Here is a 25,295-nt window from a genome sequence, read left to right as displayed (position 1 = left end):
GGTAATATCAACCAAACTCTAATCGATTACTCACAGGGTATTAAATTTTCATCTGCTGTCGCACTGTATAGAGAAAAACGTCGGAAAACTCGAGCAAGTGCTCTGAAAGTTAAATTTTCTTTTTTCAATCTTCGGCAATGGTTTTGTTTGTATTGGTGAAAGCATCGTTATTTTTTCGACACTGATGCCAGACAACATAATCGGAACAGCTATCAAAACCACTCAATAAAATATTATTCGTGAGTCATAGCGTTTCATGTCATAAAAATCAATAGAATAAAATTGTGTTGATATCAATACAATCATTGTTTTTACGTTTAATGGGTCTATAATGTAAGTTTTAGCGACTTTAACATTGGGTAAGAAAATTGTATTGCAGAGCTCGGAACACTGCCACGACTGCCTATGCTTTCAAAAACAATAAACAGAAAAGCATTACATTCAATCAAAATGTCTCGGCCAACGAAGAGAAGGGTTAAGGCTCTCCAACGTGAATATGTGGAAACAATACGACCAACGAAGGAAAATATTAATGAATTATCGGCATCGAGTTACTATGCGGAAGAACTAGTTAATATCAAAAGAGCCCCATTTCGCATGTGTTATGAATTTGCTAATGTTACGCTCGCGTATAATCAGAATTTTACTTCATACGCAAATGCACCTTCTATATATATATATATATATGTATGTAATTGTTCATCGGAACATTTTGTTCATACATCAAACTTCAGTATTGAATTGTTATTTTTTTTTCAAATGTATTCAAAGACTCGTATCAATGAAGCACACCACAGTCTGATAAGTGAATTGATCTGTTTAAGTGTGCTTTGCTCTTCTCTCACAAACACTATTACCCCATTTTTACACGTGGGTTTACCTATACTACTACAATGGCTAGCTTCCACCTTCACCTTAAAAATCAGAATATGCTTTGTAACCTCATTCTACCGACCACAACTCATGAGCACAATACTTGGTATGCTCATAATCTAATGCGTTCGAGAACCTTCACAAATCTAGGGCAAATGCGAATTTCTTTCTACGGTCCATCTGTGTACAATGCCCTACCGGATCGTCTGAAAGGGTTGAATAATCGACTGTTATTTAAAACCAGTTTAAAACAGCATTTAAAATTAGAAGTTGGAAATCTTTGGACATAATGTCGTGCTAATTACCAGGTGGTACATTGCATTCAAATCGTGTTTTAATATATTGAACTGTAGATGCTAGGTTTTTACATTTAAGGGATCCCTTCAAAGGAACATAGTTTCACTGGGTACATCCATCCCTACAGAATATTAGTAAACAATGCTTATCACACACACCTTAACATGAACTGAACTAAAACTGGTTAATATCTGTGGTTTTGTTTTTTGTTTTGCAGCTACCAATTTTTATTTGCTTGTGTTTCTATTGTCCCAAAAAAAACAAAAAGGAGCCCATTACCAGGGGGCTCTGTGCGAACTCTTTGGTGTGGGGGTGTGTTGGTGGGCCTTTTTTTTTTTTAAAAAAAAAACGAAATATAACCATCAGCGAATTAAATTTTGATATTAAAACATTCAAAATGCTTAATATCGAAGCAGCTAAAATTACATCCACACGCGGAATCATGTATGATTTCCGATTTTTGTTTCCCTTTTCCACTTTTGATCAGTATTAATCGCTATAGGGCGGCTTAAATACTATAAAACCACATGTAGAAGATGTTCTCATTAACAGAAATTATAAATTCAAAATGTAACTATACAAATCAACCACCTGTCCATATTACCCCCACTGTCCGTATTACCCGCGGTTCCCCTATATTCCAAACGAAAATTAAAATGACAGATCCAGACAACCAGTGAATATGAGCAAATGAACTTTTGTTCTTCAATATGTTTCGAAGTTTATTTTTCCTCCCAGTGTCGTTTTCATCTTGATTATTCAAGATGCAAGAAAAGAATTTCATTTTAGCCAAATGAATATCAGCTGTTGTTTACTTTTAACCTGAGGCAGCTGTGTGCGGTTCGTTTTAATTTATGCCGTTGTTACCGTCTCGACAAACAAAATCCTGCGCGATTTCTTCCAAAGTTCGTTTCATCGAACTCTGGCGTTTTTGTTCTCTAAATGGTTCAGCCTGATTGATTTTTTTCATTTTTGTATTTTGACTCAAAATCATTGCTAGAACGAATATCGTTTCGAATGTAGTGGATATCAATGGTATTGCACGTCCTCAGAGAAGTATTGCCGATATTCCGCGAGCCGTTATGAATGTTGCTTTACGTGATGATTGTGTTAATCTTTGTCATTTGATTGCACAAAGTCTGTGTACTCGTCAATTAAGTAAATTTGATGAATTTAAAAATTGTTTCATGAGCAGCAAAGTTGACATAGTATGTGTGACGGAAACATGGTTAAATGAAAATGTAACTGATGCAACAATTGCCGTTGATGATTGTAACATCATAAGGAATGATCGCAAAACTGGTCGAGGTGGTGGAATTTACATTTATCACAAATTTAATATTGATTGCAGGGTTACTGCTGCTTCCAATCCTTTGACGGAACTGGGGGATGGTGATCGCACTGAATATTTATTCATTGAGATTCGAGTGAATCGCAGAAAATTTTTGCTTGGTGTGATTTATTCCCCTCCTGAATTGCTCCAACCTCCTTGACCAAAAGTTCTCCGAATTGTCACTAGCTTATGAGAATATAATTTTGACAGGGGATTTCAATACAAATTAACAAACTGTACTCATCTCGAACAAACGGTCGTTTCTATTAGTCTTCCCGGGACAACTATTTACGTCTGCGGAATTTATATTCGCCCGAGCTCTCGTCCTGATATTTATGAATCGCACGCAGCTGCTGTTCAAGAGATTTGCGACCTGTCCTCCGCAAACGACGTCATTGTTGTACTTGGCGACTATAATCTCCCACATCTATCATGGTGTTTCGACGACGACTGCAACAGTTACCTGCCAATCAACGCCTCTACCAAATCTGAAATTGCATTTGCAGAATCCATCCTCACATCCGGACTTCACCAAATCAACTCAGTTCGTAACGCAAACGGACGTCTTCTTGACCTGGCGTTTGTGAGTGAATCTACCTATGTAGAGCTCATTGATCCACCATCTTCGCTTTTAAAAATTGATCCTCACCATAACCCGTTTGTTCTCCGGCTTGAAATCGTGGCTGGAAATCAAAACCCTATCGGCGTAAGTGATGTTAATGATTTCGATTTTAAACGATGTGACTTCGTAGCGCTTAATGACCTGCTTGCGGCGGTTGACTGGGATGCTATACTCGGCGACGCATCCACAGACCAGACAGCTGCACTGTTCTATGAAAAGGTTTTTAGCATACTCGACGATCAAGTTCCACGAAAACACAGGAGTTCCGCAATTCACTCAAAACTCCCTTGGTGGACACCAGAACTACGACACCTTCGTAATATCGTTCGGAAATCACGTAAAGGTTTTTTCCGCGAAAGATCTTCGTGCAACAGGGATAGATTAAAACACCTTGAAACGATCTACAATGAATGTCAAGAAAACGCGTTTCGAAGTTACAACAACCGCACCGAATCAAACTGGAAACGTGATCCAGCATCTTTCTGGTCCTACATTAGGAACCTGAAAAATACTACTCGAATTCCCTCAGGAATGACGCATGATGGAGCTACTGCGGACTCGCCCGAGAATATCGCTGACTTTTTCGCGGACTTTTTTAGTAGCGTGCACAATCGTGACACTCCCAGTTTATCAGCGGCTGGTCGAAACATTCCATCGTTTGACATAAACCTTCCGCTATTAACTTTCGCCCCAAATGACGTAGCTGCAGTTTTGAAAAACCTTGACGCTTCCAAGGGTGCCGGTACAGACTGTCTACCTCCAGCATTTCTAAAGGAATGTGCAGATGCATTAAAAACTCCTATCAGCACAATCTTCAATCGTTCCCTGAGCGAGCGTAGGTTTCCAGAGGTGTGGAAGATGGCATCGATCACTCCAATTCACAAGTCTGGTAGTGTTCACGCCATTTGTAACTACCGAGGAATCTCGATATTATGCTGCATTGCTAAAGTTTTTGAAGAACTCGTCCACCGGAGTCTCTTTAATGCGGTTCGTTCGTTCATAACTGATGCTCAACATGGTTTTGAGAAGAAATGTTCAACCGTTTCAAATCTGATGAGTTACATGAGCGTTCTGTCGGAAACTGTAGAAAGTCGCAGTCAGGTAGATGCTATCTATTTTGATTTCTCGAAAGCTTTTGATAAAGTCCCCCACGAACTGGCTATCGCGAAACTCAAACATATTGGACTTCCTGAATGGATAACTGAGTGGCTCAGATCGTATCTAACCGATAGAAAAGCTTTCGTGAGAGTTGGAAGTGCTCGTTCCCGTACATATCTTATTTCATCCGGCGTCCCTCAAGGGAGCGTTCTTGGGCCCTTGATTTTCATTCTCTTCGTCAATGATCTCGCCAGCCGGCTGAGGTCTGGTAAGCTTTTCTACGCTGATGACCTAAAAATATTTAGGAAAATCTCTTCCATATTGGACTGCTATGCTCTACAAGCTGACGTGAATGAATTGGTTGCATGGTGTGCTGATAATGGCATGGAGTTGAACATCAGCAAGTGCAAGACAATCACATTTACAAGGCGCCAATCGTTTCTGTCCCATGACTACATAATCGGTTCTGCTGTTATCGATCGCGTTACCTCCATTCGAGATCTCGGGGTAATTCTCGACATCAAACTAAAGTTTACCGAACACATCAACAACGTCATCGCAAAAGGATACGCTGTTCTAGGGTTTATCCGGCGGAACACGCAGTCCTTCCGTGACCCGTACACGCTGAAGGCTCTGTACAGCTCAATGGTTCGAAGTGTCCTTGAATACGCAGCATGCGTGTGGGCTCCTTACCATACAACGCACATCATCAGGATCGAAAAAGTGCAACGCTGTTTTATTCGCTACGCCTTAAGACAACTGCCATGGAATGATCCCGCTCATCTTCCTGATTACGAAAGTCGCTGCATGCTTATTGACATAGAAACGCTTTCGGCGAGGCGGAAGAAAATTCAACGTCTGTTCGTCTTCGATTTACTGTCCGGAAACATCGACTGTGCGGAGTTAATCAGCGAGATACGGTTTTACGCTCCCACCAGACAGCTCCGCGAAAGACAGCTATTGGCGATACGGCCGCATACAACGTCGTACGGGCAAAACTGTCCTTTGTCCAGCTGCTTCCGTGCGTTTAATGAAGTTCAATGTCACTTCGATTTTAATGTATCTAAATGTGTTTTTAAACGTAGAATTAGGAATATTAGGTAGTATTTAAGATTTGTCAGTCTGTGAGATGTTTTTTTAAATCTAAGACGAAGTGAAATAAATAAATACAAATTTGAAAAAAGTTTGCGCTAAAACAACTCGGTTCAGCTAGGTTCTAGAGAGTTTTGGGTTGTTTTGTGTAAATAAAGAACCTACTCACTTCTATCCTGGTGGAAGCTCTTTGATTGATCTTCTAATAACAAATGACAAAAATTTCGTTCTTAATTTCAATCAAGTGTCAGTCCCAGGTTTTTCTCATCACGATATGATTTTTTCATCTTTTAACATAATTCGTTGCAATGATGATAAACCGAATTTTTTTCGGGATTATATTCGAATTAAATTTTCTGAGTTGCAAAACATATTAAACAACTTGGATTGGTCATTATTGTATAGTATCACTGATTCTAATTTGGCCCTTGATTTCTTCAACAAGCAGATTATTGAAATTTATGAAAATTGTGTTCCATTAAGAGCTCATAGTCCCGAAGCAAATGCACCTTGGTTCAACAATAACATTTTGAATGCTACTATGATAGCTAGAGATGTTGCATATCGCAAATGGAAAAATAGTAGAAGTTCTCAGGATCATTTTCAGTTTAAAAGACTTTGCAATAAAGTAACTCTACTAGTTAACCAAGCCAAATCTAACTGGTGACCGGAATAAATCGCCACAGTAAACAACTGCAACAGAAACAACCGCTTAGAAAAAGTGTAGTAGGCTAGAAATATTTGGCGCGGGAAAAACATCATGTGCCTCACATTTCTATTATAAATTTATTCTCTTGTTCTCGTTTTTCGAAATTTATTCTGAGGACAATGTAATGGGGACGAAGTCCCCATTTGGCGAGGATAAGGAATCGAGGCGGCCCATGCCGCCAAGATGACGCAATCCGAGTCCACCGCCGACCCGCCGTCGGAAGCGGCGGTGTCTCGCACGCAAACCTGGGATCCACTGATTGCCCGGTTAGTTTGAAACATAGGATACGATCCTTTAGCAATGTCCGACCGAGCTCTAGCGAGCGTCGGACGGTATACGTCTGCCCGGGGCGTTACGTTTGCCTGGGGCGATACGTTTGCCCGGTTAATTCTTGTTTTGAAATACAATACCGCGCCACAATATTTATAGCCTACTACACATTTTATAAGCGGTGGTTTCTGTTGCAGTCGTTTTCTGTGGCGATTTATTCCGGGAACCGTTTTAATATCATTTGTTGACGAATACCACAATCGATCGATGATTCTAATTGGTTATGAGGGGGATATTATTTGTGCTGGGTATTTTCGGGGAGAAATCGATTCCTCCTTTGAGCGTAAATAATTCTTTTCCAGCTAAACGGTATTGTAATGATGGTATTGTAATCGCTTTATTGGAAAGATGAAATGCCTAAGAGTTACATGCTTATTGATTATTGATCCCCAATCTTGTTTCAATAGCTTGAAAAATTGCTAAAAAACGTCGTTCGATATTTGCTGGAACGGACATGGTTTGCTGAGGAACGTCGAACGACAATGAAGTGTCTTTAGAGGCTAATGAACTGCAAAGTTTAAAGCCTCTTAAAAACAAAGAAGAAGAAGAAGAAGAAGTGTCTTTGTCAAGGCAGGCGAAGAAGAAGTTTGGATTGAGTTGTCCCCAAGGGCCCTCCTCAGGGCTAGAACGAATGAATTGGAAAGTTTGAAGTCGCTAATTCAACATAATTCAATAAGAATAAGAATAAGAGGAAAAAATGCAATCAGTTGTGATTACGAAGTTACATGCGAACGGTCTCGCTAGCTCATAAAAAACACTATGCTCTTCTCTCCCAATCCCATTTCTTTTCTGCCGTCGGACTGTACGGAGATGCATTTTTTGGTGAAAGCAGGAGTTCTATTATCGAATGTTCACAAATGCCGCTATCGACCGAAGATTCCAATTGTCGAGGGTATTATTTGCGCAGGGTATTTCCGAGGAGGAATCGAATCCTCCTTTGAGCGTTAAAAAATCTTTTCCGGCTAAACGAATTGGTATGGTAAACACTATTCGGAAGATGAAATGTTTAAGAGTTATATGCTTGTTACTTATTGATTACTAAGCCAACGGAAGCTCACAGATACAACCCACTTCTAGTTTTTTTTATCTGAGATCGGTGATAATATGGGTGAACTTTGAAGAGTCGACAAAAATCGAGTTATGCTAGTCTAGAGCGGTTAACCATACATTTATCGTTTGTAACTAATTACACCATCGAGCACGTTATTGAGCATTAACTTTCGGCTAATCTCTATCAATCTGCCTTGCCTCGAATTTCCATTAAAGTAACACCGGGGCTTGAATTTTTGCTTCCGATTGCCACCTAGGGGATAGACAACTCTATGCTCCCTGGTTTCGGGTGGCAGCGAACACAGCAATCGTGCGGTGCGTGTGCGAATGTGTGGGTATGGGGAGTTTATTTACCATATAATCTACCTGGTTTTTCCCCCTAGTTTGGGCGCTGTTGCACCGTTGCCATGGTATCGCCTCCCCTTATTGCGTTACATTCCAAAATTGAGTTCTGCCCAGAACACACATCCCGACTCAGCTAGAGAGGGAAATTTGAAACTCGCAAATTACAGTTGGTAACCAGAAACAAAACACACATGCGGAGATGAGCCAAATACATTTTTGTTTTCGAAATACTCGAATAAAAAGCATGATTTTATTGTGTTGAACTATTTCTTTATTTCCGTGAATTGCCATATCTTGTTCAGTTCTGTCCATTGTTTTCACTTGTTTTTTTTTAATGTTTCGAACCTCAAGGGAGATAATACAAGCTTTCCTAACGTTCTGTGACGATTCAATCTTTCTGCGTGTTGATGGCCGCCTTATTTTTAAGTACATTGTTATGCAATCATTCCAACTGTAACCCTATCTGTTGTGTTGTTCAGTATTGTTGTTTTTACGAGTTGTTTGTAGAACAGCTATTATCAATATAACATTCTGATATGATTTGCTTACTTTTGCGAACATTCGTCTCCTGGTGATAAACCCTGTGCTCAACGTAATTTCTATGATAACGGAGAGCTATTCTATGTTCATCGAGTGAGTGATCAAAACACATCCTATCGTCGGACAATAATAATTGTAATTACTGGGAGCAGGGGTGAGTTAACCTTTTTTCTCGGTTGTATAATATATGCATGTTCTAATGTCTGATGGTTTGGTGTACAATTGGTGTTGTTTCCACCAATCGTTTACATGAATGATGAACCGAAATTTCTAACGAGAGTTCAGAGATTTTCTCACTTGCTCTCAACGGAAGTGAGTGTGAGAATAGCAGGCGACACTCCATAAAAGTAACGATTGTTATGATATTTTTGTTTCTATTTGTTGCTTTAATCATGGATAATTCACTCTACTGCTATTTCTCTTCTATGTAGAGATAGAATATGTTCGTCCCTAGACTATTATAATATTACACTTTCCGGCACCTTATATTTTAGTTTTCTTTTGCATGTTTTTTATGTACAAGTCGACTAACCAATAACCATACAGTTAGCTAGACAAGTTGTTAGTATTTTTTTACAAGAGTAACGATCGAATTGTTTCGAATTACGATGAAGTAAGTTACAGGGATAGTTTGTAAGAGAAGCGATAAAACTGAAACAATAGTTTTGAGTGATTTGTCAACAATAACATGGACGTTGCACAGATTAAGGGGCTGTCGATGCGGTTATCAAAAACAAAGTATAAAGTGTATATTTTGCTTAAGATGTGAGAAAAGGTTTATTTCGCTTCGTTGAGCTTTTTTTTTTAAAAGGATAGATGATTGCTAACAGGTAGATGTTAGAGTAATCTTAAGAGCTAGAGTTGTTTTGCGTACTAACAAGTGTTGGTTTATCTCTATTTTAATGGTTACACTACGAGTATTTCTATTTGCGTAATCTCTTCTCTGGGTCGCTACGCGTTACAGTTAATGGTACAATTTTACATATTGATCGAAAACATCAAAAAACTAAAACGTGTATCTGTTAGTTCCGGATGAATTTGTGTTTTTTTAACAAGATTATTGTTTGGTGAAGTTTCGAAACGGAAATTCGTTGTTATTTTGTGGACATTGAGATTTTTTCTAACGAAGAAATTGATACTTCTAACTTCTAGAAGAATTTTATGAAGGAAAGGGATCTGAATCGCTATGTAGATAGATCCTGTTGCTCCATTCCATACGTTCAAACATAAAATTTGATTTTTCTTATATCTTGCACGCATATTGCTTTTGAACACATTCAAATAACACTCCATCATTCGACGTTGTTTTTCATGAAAACATAGAAAAGTTATAATATGGACGAAGAATAATGCTTACAGCTTCAAAAAAGATGTATTTTTTTGGCAGAAGACCACCCATCTGAACATTGTACCTGAACTCAGGGTATGATTTGTTACACCAGTATTAGGTACGTCATTTCTGTTGAGAATCATGTGCCAAGAACCTCTGATTGTTTCCGGAACGAGAAGTTCAATTATGTGCCAGCGCAATTATAAATTAGTTTTCTTGGAAACATGTTTCTGGCGAGATTATTTCACAAGAGCTCCTCTTCGATAGGCGATAATAAGAACGTCAAAACAGTGAGTCAATCAGTGAGCAGTATGTACAGTATCGAACAAAAAAATGCACTAAGCAATGTTATTTATAAATTATGAATCGCACAATTTTTACTTTATCAAAACTTCATTGATGAATGATAATGTTATGCTCGACACAGGGCAATAACTTTAAATCTGTGTTGAACTTCCTTCAGTGTGTATCTGAAAACGCAATGAACTGTCAAATTAAAGGTGCACGAAAAAGTGCCCCAAGGTCAGTATTTGTTTTCCTCTCGTAATAGTTTCAGAAAGTTATTTTTGTTGTTATAAAATTTACAACTGCCTGTGATGCAGAAATCATTGAGTATCGATGTAAGCTACGTCGTCGTCAAAGCCAAACAATCCAAAAAACAGATTGTCAGGTCACAGAACAACAACAACTGCAAAATCATTTGCTTTGGCCGTTGCAATAGCTCTGTTATGCATCGATATTTGAAGAAAATGGCAAAACTATAGTGTCCATCTACGACCTGGGAATTATTGTTGACTCTGTGAGCACATGTGGCCGTTATGACCGCGAAAATTTTCTTTGTACTTGGCTTTATATGATGTCATGCATCTGAGTTCACCGATATCCATACACTGAAACCGTCGTTCGACATCCAGCATCGTATTAACCTACTTGCTTGCTTGATAGTTTTGGAAAACTCTTGGAGAGGATTATTCTCAACAGGTTGGTAAAACGCAAGGATGGTGATCACGGATTGGCGAGAATGCAGTTCGTGTTCCGGAGAAGCTCAGGTCTCGCTTGAACAAAAACGAAGAGGTGGTCGTTACTGAACGGTAGTTTTGATCGACGTGAAGAACGTCTTTAATAGCGCCAATAGTTATTTCCAGAATCGCATCCTGAAGAACATCTCCATGAGAGCATCTCGACGGGAGTTTCACAAGGTTCCATCCTAGGTGCAACGCTTTGGAACACGATGTATGACGGTGTACTAACGCTGAAGCTACCCAAAGGTGTGGTGATCGTAGGCTTCGCGGACGACATTGTAACAACGGTGATCGGCGAGACGCTCCAGGAAGTGGAAATGCTGGCGACTGAGGCAGTAGACACGATCGGTAGCTCGGATAGACAGTGTAAAGCTCCAGATGGCACACCATAAAACCGAGGTGCTGTTAGAGTGCAATCGCATGGCAGTGCTGCGGACAGAAGTCTCGATCGGAGGACATACCATCATCTCGTGGCGGGGAGATCATGCCATCCCAAATGACTTTGGTCCATGATGCCAAATAGCTTTGGCGGCTCATGGACCATTTCAACAGAAGCTGTGTGTGTAATTGCCGGGATGATTCCCATCTGCAACACTCTGGCGGAAGACAGCAAGTGCTAAAAGTGGAGGATAACCAGAAGTATCCGGAAAACGATGAGTGCGGAGTCGATGAATAAATGGCAGCAGTAAAGGGATACGGCAGAGAACGGTAGATGGACGTTGCACCTAGATAGGTTTACTTGACGCAGATCCTGTCTGGACATGGCTGCTTCAAGCAATACTTACGTCGGTTCGGTGACGCAATGTCACCCCTTTGTTCGGAGTGTGGAGATGTGGAAGAAACAACGGAGCCGTTTTCGTATTCCCCAGATTCATCGCATGGCGCGAGGGGCTGCTCGCCCTTTATGCGGGGAATATAGTGGAGGAAATGTGTCGTAACAAGGGCACTTGGAACCCAGTGTACCAACATGACGCGCACTTTGTCACAACTACTCACGTGGGGTATAACCTTTCAGATTAGGCGTTGTCAAAACCGGTGTATACCCACGAGAGTAGCTGTGTAGCTGAGTTTAATTTTGTCATTTTATAAAAAAAACGGCGTATTGCTAAATTGAAATGCTTAAATGTTTTGGTAGACAAATATGCGAGAAAACTTTGATTGCGTTTTTCTCAGTTGCTGATTTTGGAACATGGGACAACTATGCGTAGAACGGCAGCAATCCACATTCTGTGTGGCCGTTCTGACTTTCTATTGATATGAAAAATCGCGGTCATCTCGATCCACTTCCTAAAAATTTCTGCCTGGCCGTTCGGGCCTTCCAATATAGAAAATCGCGGTCATCTCGATTCGCTTCCAACATGATTCTGTGTAACAGTTCTGGCTGACTCGCCCTTATTCAAGACAATCGCGGTCATCCCGATTCGATTCCAACAAAATCATGCGCAACCGTTCTGGCTGACCCTTAATCAAGACCGCTACCGTTAAAATCCTGCTGTGGTATATAAGACAGACTTGGAAAAACATAATCTATGTATGATGCCTTTAATTATCTTTTCATATGATTTGAACCGATATCGACCTATTCCTTGTACACTTTACATAGCATTTTTGGAAACACAATAAGGTTGAAGATTTATCTTCAAATGCGAGTTTCTGCAATACTCGGTCAAATTGTCGTATATCTGGCATCACTTCATGAAAACGAGAGAGGTGAGAGAGAAATGGGAGAGAATTGAGCGGGAGAGATTAAGATTCTCTGTGACGAATGATGCATTGTATCGAGTTGTCATTCTGTAAACAACTCCTGGAGAAAAATCAGCAGTCTTGCAGGATCGCCAAAATGTGGAACTTTTGGAAATCACCCAACACGTTCTCCGATGCCGAATCACTGTTGCCTGCACCACTGCCCGTGTATGAAAGTGGGCGATGCTTCGTGCTGCGTAACGGAGTGTTCGATCTAGAAAACGATTACGTATCAAGTATGTGGTAATGAGGTGGGGTATTTCGTAGAGCGCAACGAGTGTTGTCGGTAAGGTTACAATCATGAGCTTGTGGGCCACACACTGTTCACGTAGTACGAACAGCTGCTGCATAACCAGTGGGGATAACTTCCAGCAGAAACCCTGATAGATGACTATGATTTCGAGGAAGGCCAGACACTACGAGGATTGTGCTGCTGGCGACCATGTTAGACCAGCAGGGACACTGACCGAGCGACACTGTACAGCAACGTTCTAAGATCAAGAACGTTTTCAATGTTTGGTTAGAGATTGACAATGTGGCCGTTGGAGTAAGTCATATATCTTTCAGTAGCTTTGTACGTGCTATGTAAGACCGTAGTGGTGTTCTAGAGCATAATTTGCTTGAAGTTCGAGACTGTCGCTTCTTGTGTGGTATGTAGTCACCCTGTATTAGTGATTCAACATAAATGTAAACCGAACTCAGGTCGACATACACTCTATATGAATAATACACCCAAAATTAATTTTTAGCACGTGTTTCACCATTCTGATTTGTAACATTAAATGAGCTTTAAAATAACAGAAAATGTGCTTCCCTCCCATACTAGTGCAGCATTTGTTCAATATATATGCCATGGCAATATAAGAGCAATATGAGAGAGCGAAACAAAAGACACATGGAAAATATGCACGCATTAACTTTTTCCGCATACTTTGCCACATACACGACCCACGACCGAAACAAATACAGATTCACGTTAATGCTTTTATTTTTACTCTCAGAATATACTTTCCATACATCCTTCCTGACAATTTAGCTGGCCCTGGTTCGATCGCACCCCTTGGCATCATTTGGACTTTTTTCCAAGCTGACGTTCAGTCTGAGAGAGAGAGAGGTCTGCTTCCATACATAAAAACATTTTTACAAACACTTGAAAAAGATGCTTTTTTTTGTTCATTTCACCGTTGAGTACACAAAAAAGGATTTTTTTTTCAGCCGAAGATGATATTTTTTTTCTGCCAACGCTAGTTTGAGTGTAGTATTAGACGATGCTTTGGTGGTCTAGAAAAATCATGATACTGCCTCTTCCCTCGTTCGGTGGTCGTGCAAGAAAATCGTTCTGATGTCATTTTCAAAATCTCACACGACAGCATTGAAAAATGCTAAAAGATAGTGAGCCAGTTATGATTGATATGGTTGTTGTAGGTACGTTATCGAAAATTATACATACAATAATACGTTCCAGGATATGACGAGCTTTGCGCTGTTCCTGAGTGCCGAATGTATCAGGTTCGGGGAGCAACTTTCTACACATCTTAAAAACTGTTCGTATAAAAACAAATCTATCCGTTATCGATCAATCATCTGTTTACGACCTGTTAGTGGTACTTGTGAACGAACGTTTTGTGGTTAACTTTCCGATTCATAGCGCACGTGTTGTTGTTTGGGTGAAAAAATGGTCAACAAAAGTTGAATCTGTTTTTGGAGTGTATTGTTGGGTTATCTTTAGGGGATATCATATGTGTAGCGTTTATTGCTTTCGTGTGTTTGTTTTTTCTCTCTCTTATATAAACTAGTCTTTGTAATTTGTCCAGGAAGTAACTTTTAACTATCGTTCGAAAACGCCGGCCAATTTTGTGCGTTCTGAAACACATGCTGAACAGCACATATTTACTGCGTACGCTTTCGAACGTGCTTCCAACCTAAAGCTTTTTTTCGGTTATTAATTTTCACGGAAAGTAACGTAAACCGATATTTACAGCTACATTGTACTAATTTAATATCTTCTACTTGACGCTCCACAATTGTATGTCAAGAGGGAAGGCGTTCTATCGATGATCTATCTTTAAATAATTGTTCCGATTAGAGTGAGTCCCATGACACGTCAACGGCGAACGGTGAATCTGTTTTGCGTAAACACATATGATACATTTTAGCTATAGTGGGGTACGACTCGATTTGACGTCTCTGGAGTATCTACACTTAACTTATTGCGAATTGCATGCTAAGTTTGTTAACACATTTTATGTTCCATTGCTCGTGTAACATAAATTTTCACCAGTCTTCAACGTATTTAGATAATAATTTGCAGTTTTTGTTTCATCTGTGCACAAACGATACAGCTGTGATGAATCTAGTGTCTTGTTGCATCTAGGTTTTCTTTTATAAATACGTCATCTTTAATTGTGTGTGTGTGTATATATATAAAGTGAATATGACATTATATGTATAATTTTAGAATGAGTGTGTATGCGTTAGCCGCATACACATCTTTCACTTGTTTTTAACTATTTTAATTGATATCATTAGAGATCGTTTTCCTTTGCTTCACACTTGTTGAACCAAACTAGGAATAATTTACACAAATACTCGAATTCGAACTAAATTTAGTCGATAATTAATTTGACTGTTTTGTATATTTCCTCTGGTAATTGATATAGAACATATCCTATGCGCTAGACTATACAAGATGATATTGATTACACTGCCTCAGGAACGTCTCCGATAAATAGAGCACATCCAACGCAGATAATTTTTATCGTATATCTATATATATATATATATATATAATTGTAATATCTGTAATGTGACTAATGCTAGAAGATATAATTTGTTATATAATATCACTTTGGTAGATTCAGGCGAGCCGAAGCTCTGATATGTATCGTTACCTTGGTTGTGTCTTATGTTAGGAAAACGGATGGTGTCCCAAATCGATTGTTGATATGGTTTGCGGACGCCAGTGAACAAAATGGTGTAAAAACTCAAACGCCACACCAAAACGTCCCAAAGCGGTGTCGCTACACCCAAAACGGAGCGTTTAAAACTTGGTTTGATATGTCTGCGATATCGATGCAGCTCAGGCCGATTGGTCCGCTAGTATGGCACCTTACAAAGCTACATTTCTTACATACAAAACATTTCTGAAGATACGTGTCTTCAAAACAATCCATCCTATACCTATTATATACCCATCGGTTCTTTTCAGTGAACATTATTACATCTATGCTGGTAGCAGAAGCTTTCAGGAAATAATTTTTCAACACTTAATAGCTATGTTTTTATACTCAACACATTTGTTTTAACAGAAAACTGCTAGCATCTCACGATATCAGTTTTGAACTGTCTATTATACTACACTTTCATCCTTCAATCTTCTTTCTCACTTCTTACTCGAACAAGATTGCATGACGTAACATTAAATAAACCAACTTAAAACCCTTGCCTGAATGGATTTGAAATTCGTGGTTGTGATGGCGCTTGGGGCTGTTGCTGCTGCTGTTCCTGCTGTCGGAAAGGATTGGCCACCGGTTGCTGTGGAAGATGTCTTGGTGGTTGTTGTGGTTGCTGTTGTTGTTGTTGTTGTTGTTGTTGTTGTTGTTGTTGTTGTTGTTGGTAAACTCCACCTTGTTCCTGATATCCGGGCTGATAGTTTTGATAACCACCGCCTTGACTTTGGTACTGATCGTAGCTCCCATTTTGCGGAGGATAATTCTGATCAATGTTCGTCTCCTGCTGCTGATATTCGCTCCCATCGTTGTGTCGTCCATAATCCAGATGATTTTTGTACTCGGCATTCACTGCCTGCTGGTCGTGCATCGTATACGTCTGGTACTCTTTAGTGGGTGGTTCACCCATCAGGACGTTCGCTTCGTTTTCGAAGTGCTTAAAGTCGTAGATATTACGCAGATAGAAGAGCACAGGAGCATAGAACAGATTGGAGAACGCTATACCGACGTTCAAGGCTGTGAATCCGATCGCTTCCACAACTCCGCCGGCAATGATTGGTCCGACTGCGTACGCTATCGAGTAGGAAATATCGGCGATGGCATAAATACTACCGTAAACGGACACGTATCTCACATCCACCAGATAACCGAGCATTGGAAGCAAAGCCGTATCGATCAGTGCTATACCGAAGCATATGCCACAGATGGGGATCATCAGCATGATGTAGGAGCTGCTAAATGGAATTATGAAACAACAGAGACCCTCAAGCGCGAGTCCACCGGCTGCCATTAACCATTGTTTTTCCGGATATTTGCGTGCCATTTTCACTGTTATTATCACACCAAAAACATGCGGGAAGAAAGCTGGCAACCACACCATCCCGATCTTCCAGTTATCGTTCGTAAGATTATCTTCCATCCAAAGCGAAATGGTTGGTTCGAGGAAAGCCAACGCTACATTTGACATTGACAGTGCTCCCGCGCAGACGGCGATGTACGGATCGAGTAGCAATCGCCATATTGGCACGGTTTCCTGTCTAACTTCCTGTCTGTCCGCAAGCGTTTCTTTGATCGGTTTCATCACCAGTAGCAGCATAAATCCATCCATCAGCGAGATCAACGCAAGGATCACGAAGGGAACCTCCTTTCCCGCAAACTGGTAGAGAGCTCCACCGAAAGGGGGAGCAACCAGGCAGCCAAAACTGATGAAGGCTAGCGCAATTCCGAGAGCTTTCGAACGTTCCGCTTCTTCGGTGAACCGATCGGCGATCATTGCCAGTCCCGATGTGTCCGCGAAGGCCGATCCAACCCCCTGGAGCGATCTTGCGAAGAACAGCATACTGTAGCTGCGTCCACATGCGAACACCATCGTCGAGAGGAACATGATTATCAGTCCAACCATCATAGGTAGATCGTACCCGATTCGATCGATCAACGCTCCGGAAAATGGATTCACCATCAGCTGCACAATAGCTTTCGAGGCAAACAAAATTCCGGTAGCCGAATCCTGTCCGTGGTGAGCGTGCGCATGAGGAGTGAATACCGTCGTTGGAGCGCTAGCGTTGAATGGCTCTTCCGGACCCCACGTTCCTATGTATCGCAGATAATCAGGGATGATCGGTACAATGACCATATAAAGCATATTATCCAGCAATAATGCGATGGACACTATCACGAGGATCAACTTTCGCTGGGACCCTGGATCCTTCACTTTGGTCCAGAAGATTTCCTTCACCTCGCTTGGTTCGAGGTTTATAACCGGTAATGGAGCCATGGTTGCAGGTTAGTCTGTATCACTTTTTTTTCCCGATCTGTGAGTGAATGCGAGTTCTGCACGAATATTCGGCTTCACGTCCTCTTTGTATGCTTCGTTTAGCTGAACGCAACCGGTTGAGTCACGATGATGCACCTCTTTGCGTAAGGCATTTTTAGGTCGTCGCTGTGGTTGTGGTAGATGACGGCGATGATGTAGGGACAGCTCTGGTGGCTGTATGTAGGCTGTCAGTCTCTTCTATCACCCGCTCACACGCGCCCGCAGTGGCCTCCAAAACGGCAACCTTGAGAACACAGAAACAAGACTTTAGTCAGGTTGAATTTGAATGAGACTTGCGTAAGTGTTTGTTTTGGGATAAATAAGAAAAATTGGAGGAATAATTGTGATGGAAGCAATAAGTGAATAACTTCAGGTTCAACAAAAATCGTTAGATTTTACAGCAATTCAAGTAAGGTTTCAGTCTGGAAGTATAATGCTCTTATTACATTCGTGGTTCAATGTAACATTCATCCTTAACTACCATTACTTTCCCAAAATCTAGGAACAACAATGGTGCAATTTTGTATGATTGAAATGTTTTGTTTCTGTGCTCGTCGAGGCTGCCTGTCAGAAGGATTTGTTGGCCAATTCTCGGATGGAAACAATGTTATGTTCAATCTGCAAATCGTGTTTAAAACTGCCATTTTCTAGGAGATGATTGTTCCGGCATATCAAACAGCGCTTCATTTGTAAACTGCTGAAACAATGAGAATAATCAAGAATAACAGAAAATATTAAAACGAAACAGGAGATCAAGTAAACTAACGATTACTCTGTGATAAAGAGATAGAAGAGCCTTCTATCGCCTCGGTGCACTAAGATATTTCCTGAACAGACATTTCAATCATTACAAAATATAGGTATTCATATACTCTTGTTCAGATTTCCAGTCAACGATCTTAAAGCAAACATTCATTTTTATTACGGCCACGTCACGGTTCTAGCAATTAAAAGGCTGTGTATTTCATAGTAAGATTTTTGAATTCAAACGATCGATGGAGAAGTAAACAATTCTAGTAGTCATTAATAACGCATCTGGAATCATTGGTCTGTGTGAACTGGAATGTAATTGAAGCCGGTTGTATTTTTAGTACAAATATTTGGTAGCACTGACAAGTGGAAGGGCTGTCATTTGTTTGCGCTGCGGAACAAATTTTCACCTCCAGTTTTCAACAGAAGAACGCAGCTCTCACTGCTGAAAATAATTTCTTCACATCCGGCTTGAAATGCGCTGCACTTTGATGCCTCTTTAAGAACGGAAACAATGCTCGAATTCGCAAATTAATTGATCGATCGGAATGTCAGCAATATGTGATTCACGATTTATCAGTCATCTTGCTAGCGACTAGATGGCAGCGCCAGCGAGGCATTCTAAATGGTCTTTGTAAAGGCCGAGTGTTTAGTTTAGTTTTCCAAATTGGCCTTTTTTTAGGTGTATTAACTGAGGAAGTCCGAGAGCCTGAGAAAGCCTCCATAACTCAAAACATCATCATCATTATACCAATAAACCCATCGCGCTTCCAAATTTACACAAGCTCTCTTCCAGCATAAAATCAACAATTTGTACATGTGATTCAATTATACACAATCATCTCCACATATCGGTATGAAACCTCGCACACCGTTGGTTTTCATACCGTTATGAGGAGATTGGTTTTGTTTTTAATACTTCTCTTACGCTTTACTTGTACAAGCTCTGTACCATGCTCACTTCGCAGACATTCTTAGAATGCATTCTGAGGCGAAAAATTCAGCACGTTCGTTCAGCACGGTAGCAAAATAGAAACTGGGATCGGCCAGGGTGAGCACGGTATTTATACTGCTTTCATGGCCATCCAAAGAAATGGAAAATTCGAAAACGAAATTTCAAAGCAGATTTTGAGCTGTGGAAAATTGCCTCGCCTGGAAAATCTCGCTGCCGTCTGGTCGCTAGCTGGATGAATGATAAATCGTGAATGGTGTGAAATCGCGACTATATAGTTCATACTTGATAAATCGAAAACGCTGCATTTTCTATTTTTATTGCATAAAACCGTGTTCTGTATTCTGATTTTGCATCATTACTGAAAGATATAGCCTAGGGTGCCAATGAATGTATGGGAAAAAATCGACAATAAAATTTCAAAAAGTTACCCTATAAAAAATGTTCACCACCTCGAAAAAACACCCTATGCCAAATTTCAGCTCAATCGGAATTAAGGGAGAGTGGCGCAAAGCGGTCAAAGTTTGAGTTTTTTGAAAATCGAAAAATCACCCAAATCGGGGTTTTCGAAAAAAAAATTTTTGATGCCAAATGTCTTAAAATGGCATGAAACGTCGTGATCTAGTGTTTTTTTTTTGTCAAAAATCGGCACTCTGGGACTTGGTTTTTTTCGGCATGCGAAACGAAAAGTATGGTTTAGGGTGCCAATAAAAATAGATATCTCGTTTTTCCATTCGGAACTTCGTACGAAAAGTTGATTTGCACAATAATATACCCTATGCAAAATATTAGCTAATTCGGACTTCATATACTGGTGTCGCAGACGTTAAAATTTGAGGTTTTTTTGAAAAACGAAAAATCACCGAAAATCGAGGTTTGGAAAAAAATTTCTAGATGCCAAATGTCTTAAAATTGCATTACTCGTCGAGATTTACAGCTATCTCAAAAATATTTTGTTTTTCAAAAATCAATTTTTCAGACGGAAAAACGACCAAGCGCAAAAAAACTGTTTTTTGAAATTTTTTTTTTGAGATAACTGTTAATCTCGACAAGTAATGCAATTTTAAGACATTTGGCATCCAAATTTTTTTTTTAAAACCTAGATTTTCGGCGATTTTCCATTTTTCAAAAAAAAAATTAGAATTTTAACGTTTGTGACACCAGTAAATGAAGTTCGAATGAGCTAATATTTTGCATAGGGTATATTATTGTGCAAATCAACATATCGTAGCAAGTTCCGAATGAAAAATCTAGATAACTATTTTTATTGGCACCCTAAACCATACTTTTCGTTTCGCATGCCGAAAAAAAAGTGCCTGAGTGCCGGAGTGCCGATTTTTGACAAACAAAATCGAGATGACACTATATCTCGAAGTTCCATGCCATTTTAAGACATTTGGCATCAGCAAATTTCGGAAACCCCGATTTCCTTTACTCCCCCCTTGGGTGATTTTTCGATTTTCAAAAAAACTCAAACTTTGACCGCTTTGCGCCACTCTCCCTTAAGTCCGATTGAGCTGATATTTTGCATAGGGTGTTTTTTCGAGGTGGTGAACATTTTTTATGGGGTAACTTTTTGAAACTCGAGATGACCCTTTTCATTTGCACCCTAATGTAGCTATACGTTAAACAAACAGGTGATGATTTACACTTTCGAATAAAGATCCTTTTTTTTAGCGCAAACATCAAATGGACTAACAACGCTGTAATTGTAGAACATTTGGGATTTCATAACTGCAGAAAAGCTAAACAAATTTTTCACGTCAAGTGTGGAGGAAATCCACAATGGTATTGTATCTCCTACAAATCGACTCAATTTTGCTTTTCCTAGTCTGATACTGGTAGACACTGGTAGATGAACAGTCAGGGTTTAGAAAAAATCACTCTTGTGAAACGGCTCTCAATTTGTTGCTCTTGAAGTGGAAACAGGCTATAGAGGCGAAGAAAGTAGTATTGGGTGTTTTTATTGATTTGAAACGGGCTTTTGAAATAATAGATCGACATAAGTTACTAAACTTGCTTTCTAATTATAATGTAACTGGACCTGTATTGAACTGGTTTGGAAGTTACCTGGAAGGGCGAACACAAATCACTATTTATAGGGACAGTAAATCATCGGCGGTACCAGTGAATCTGGGTGTGCCTCAAGGAAGTGTTCTGGGGCCGCTGCTTTTCTTGCTTTATATCAATGATATCAAACAGGTGTTGAATGGCAGTGACGTAAACTTATTTGCTGACAACACTGTTATTTTCGTTGTAGCTGATACATTGTAAGATTGAACCATGAACTGCTAAACTTAGACGAATGGTTGAAATGGAAGAAACTCAAGTTAAACATAAACAAAACGAAGTACATGGTAGTATCCACACGAAATCTTGACAATGAAGGTCTTAATATAACTATTGATAGGCAAACGGTGGAAAGAGCATCATCGATCAAATACCTTGGCGTTATTCTTGACGAAACGCTGCACTTCGACGAACATATAAACTATACTATAAAGAAGGCAGCGCAAAAATATGGAGTGCTTTGTAGAATTAATCGATTCTTAACCTTCGAAAGTAAAATCACTATCTATAAGGCACTAATTAGGGGGTCTCCGTAGCCACATTGGTTGCGCGTTCGCTTAGTAAGCGATCGATCGTGAGTTCAAAACTCAGGACCCTCATTGACCATCTTTGTGTTGTTACAGAATAGCTACGTTCACGCAACAATCATCAGCGATGGAGATCGATCCACGGTCGAAACAAGATCGATTCATCCATACAACTGCTCTGCTCTGCAAGACACATCGGGCTGCTGTTCTATAAATAACTCAACAATGATCATATCAACTGTCTCCGCTGTCTGGTGGTCTAACTGGATAATGGAAAGAATACTCTTACGCCTAAATGCCTACTGTGTAAATGTACCATATGCAACTGTGTAATGTGCTATAATTATAGATATGATAACCATGTGACATGTACACGATTAAAATTCGGCTCTGTTACAGCTAAAATACTAATGAGCCTAAAATAAATAAATGGGATAAAAAAAAGGCACTAATTGCTCCACATTTTGATTATTGTGCATCTGTGCTATTTCTTGCAAATATGAGGCAAATGCAAAGAATGCAAATTGTGCAAAACAAGGCGATGCGCCTTATATTGAGATGTGATCGATGCCTGCAATGGATGTCAGTGAGTCAGCGTATTAAGTACTGCACGCTTACGTTCATATATAAGATGACTAACGGTATGACACCGAATTATCTACAAAACACGATAACGTATGGGAGAGATATGCACCGATATAACACAAGACAAGCAAGTGACCTCAGAACCATGAACTTTCGAATGTCTTGTACCCAAAATTCTCTTTTTTACAGAGGATATCGACTTTACAATACATTACCAAATGAAGCAAAGACAGCAACAAATCTTCGAAGGTTCCGTAGTATTTGTAAAGAGTTTTTGGAGCATGATTTGGATTTGTAACCCAGTATAGAATCAATGTTAATCAATGTTAGCATGTAAGATGACGAAGTTATAACGGATATTTGTGTTTCTTAATTTATGCTTATGATGATGATGGTATGTTAATTGTTTGCGGAACTTAAGTCGTATTTTTTTTTCTTTAGTCATACATACAAATTTAACTTTAAACAATAGTTTGAGTCCGCGCGCGTTTACACACATAGAGAAGCATGAGATTGAACATAAACAAATTTTTCTCGAATCAGATAAAAACGTTCCAATAGGTTCAATGTGGAAACCTGAGGTAAGCTAGGGATAGCTCAATCGGAACACTTGGAAATTCATCTTCTCAACAGATAATTATATCAAGACTTTTCTGTGTTGTGGCGGATCTCGTTGCATATTCAGGTTGACACGTTTATACCCCAAGTTGAATGTAGGGCCTGAAGTATCGGCTGGAATTAGGTTTAGGTTTGCTCAGCTGTCTGGTCTCGAAAACGATTAACAGACCGTTGTCGGGTATCCAGTGAAGCAGGAATTACTTTGTAAATTCAAGGCTAATACTGACATAGGTATTGGGTTCAATTCCTAATCGGTCAACGATTTTTTTCGGGTTGGAAACTTTCTTGACATGCCTTGGGATAAGTAATGGGCCTGAAGTATCGGCTAGAATTAGGCTTGGGTTTGCTCAGCTGCCTGAACTCGGAAACGATAGCGTCGTGGCCGAGGATCTGATAAAGCGGGAACTCCCTTGTAAATTCGTGGCTAATACTGACATAGGTATGGGGTTCAATTCCCGATCGGTCTAGGGTCTTCCCGGGTTGGAAATTCTCTCGACATGCCATGGAATAAATGCGTCAAAATGATGTTTTAAGTAGTTCTTTCGGTTTGGTTGAAATAGTGTTCGGAAAGTTGATTTAATAAAACGTAGTTTTTGTAGCAGCACGTTTAATTCAGCTCAAACTGAAAATTCATCGTAGGAAATTACATTTTATCAAAGAAATATGAGGGGCTCAGAATGCAAGGGGTGTGAGTGACTTGATCGATTTCTCTTCATCAACTTTTTATTAAGTTAATAACTCAACTGCAAAAACATTCCAATTTATGTTTGCTATAGAATCCGATAGATGAGGTTCTGACCTATCTTCCACATTGTCAAATACAGCTGGGAATGTATTTGCAGCTAAGTTATGACCAAAAGAGAGAGTCGATGTAGAGAAATCGATCAAATCACTTACACCCCTTTCATTCTAAGCCCCTCATATATAATTTTTATGACGTCAGCCCGCTGCATATTCGGTTCCCCAGACTTCAATTGGTAATATGCACGGGAAAAAAATCGCATAGAAAGCTTGAACGCTATGGATTATTTGATCAGCAATACGAAAAGTGAAAACCAGAATGGAAGTTGTAGAAGCACGTCAATATACTCCTTTTTCATTGATGTGCTGCAGATACTGTGAAAATGAAGACCTTTACTGAAAAAAGTAACCGATCTGAATCATACTTTAAATGTTAAAAGTCACAATACTTTTGGAGTTCAGAGTGCGGATAAAATAGAGTAATTACAAATGAAATCGACAAATGACAAAACATGAGTGTTTTTGATTCGAATGAAAGTGTGTATTCCGTTTGGGTTAGAGGAAATATGAGTTTTCCACAGCAATTGGGAATTTTTTGACTCAAGCGTAACTTTTGAAAAGGGCGTATCGATTTGAGTAAGAGAAATCTTTGATAATTTATTTCTCAAAAACTATGAGTCGTACCGAAATAGTGTTTTAGAAAGAGTTATAGAGTATTGATGGTTGAATATGAAAAAAATGTATACTGATAAAAAAAATTAGTACTCTTTTTTTTTATTTACAAAATAAAAATTCAATTTGCAATATCCAAAATACATATTTAAAAAAAAAAAATTTAATTTTTTCATACAAAATAGAAATCATGCAGAAAATTGAAAAAATGGGCCCAATATGGTCAAACTATTTTTGACGAACTTTGTGGAACATCGAATTTTTAGGAATTTTCGAAACTTCGAATTTTTGTATGTTAACAATCATTTTTAGCCACAAATTATGAATCCTGATGTGATTTAAAACAAAAAAGATTATTATCAATCTCCTTCTAAATGTAGCCATTCTTGAAATATTCCAAAAAATATTTCTAATTTATTGTCTTTTTTATAGTAAATAATCCCTTTTAATATGTTTGTCGTGTTATACCGTCATGTTCATGAAATTTTATGAATTTGCTTATAATTTCCAACAACTTTTCCAAATGACTCATTATTTTTTGGCTCAAGCGTAACTTTTGAAAAGGGCGTATCGATTTGAGTAAGAGAAATCTTCGATAATTTATATCTCAAAAAATATGAGTCTTATCGAAATAGTGTGTTAGAAAGAGTTATAGAGTATTGTTGGATTAATTTGAAAAAAATATACACTGAGAAAAAAAAATTAGTACTCTTTTTTTTTATTTACAAAATAAA

At 39.2% G+C, this 25,295-nt stretch overlaps 2 protein-coding genes across 3 annotated transcripts in view; both read right to left on the bottom strand.

Annotated features, from left to right (window-relative positions):
- Positions 1-25,295, bottom strand: part of LOC129766050 (choline O-acetyltransferase) — a 134,643-nt gene that overhangs the window by 60,047 nt on the left and 49,301 nt on the right. The gene's annotated exons all lie outside the window — the stretch shown is intronic.
- LOC129766034 (vesicular acetylcholine transporter) overlaps positions 11,730-25,295 on the bottom strand; it is a 62,873-nt gene continuing 49,307 nt past the window's right edge. The window contains exon 2 of the mRNA XM_055766491.1: positions 11,730-17,890. Coding sequence (XP_055622466.1) covers positions 15,817-17,607 — 1,791 coding nt within the window. The 5' untranslated portion in view covers positions 17,608-17,890 and the 3' untranslated portion in view covers positions 11,730-15,816. The remainder of the gene's footprint in view (positions 17,891-25,295) is intronic.

The sequence above is a fragment of the Toxorhynchites rutilus genome, chromosome 1 (assembly GCF_029784135.1).
Source record: "Toxorhynchites rutilus septentrionalis strain SRP chromosome 1, ASM2978413v1, whole genome shotgun sequence".
NCBI lineage: Eukaryota > Metazoa > Arthropoda > Insecta > Diptera > Culicidae > Toxorhynchites > Toxorhynchites rutilus.
This window is presented reverse-complemented; position numbering and strand designations above follow the sequence as displayed.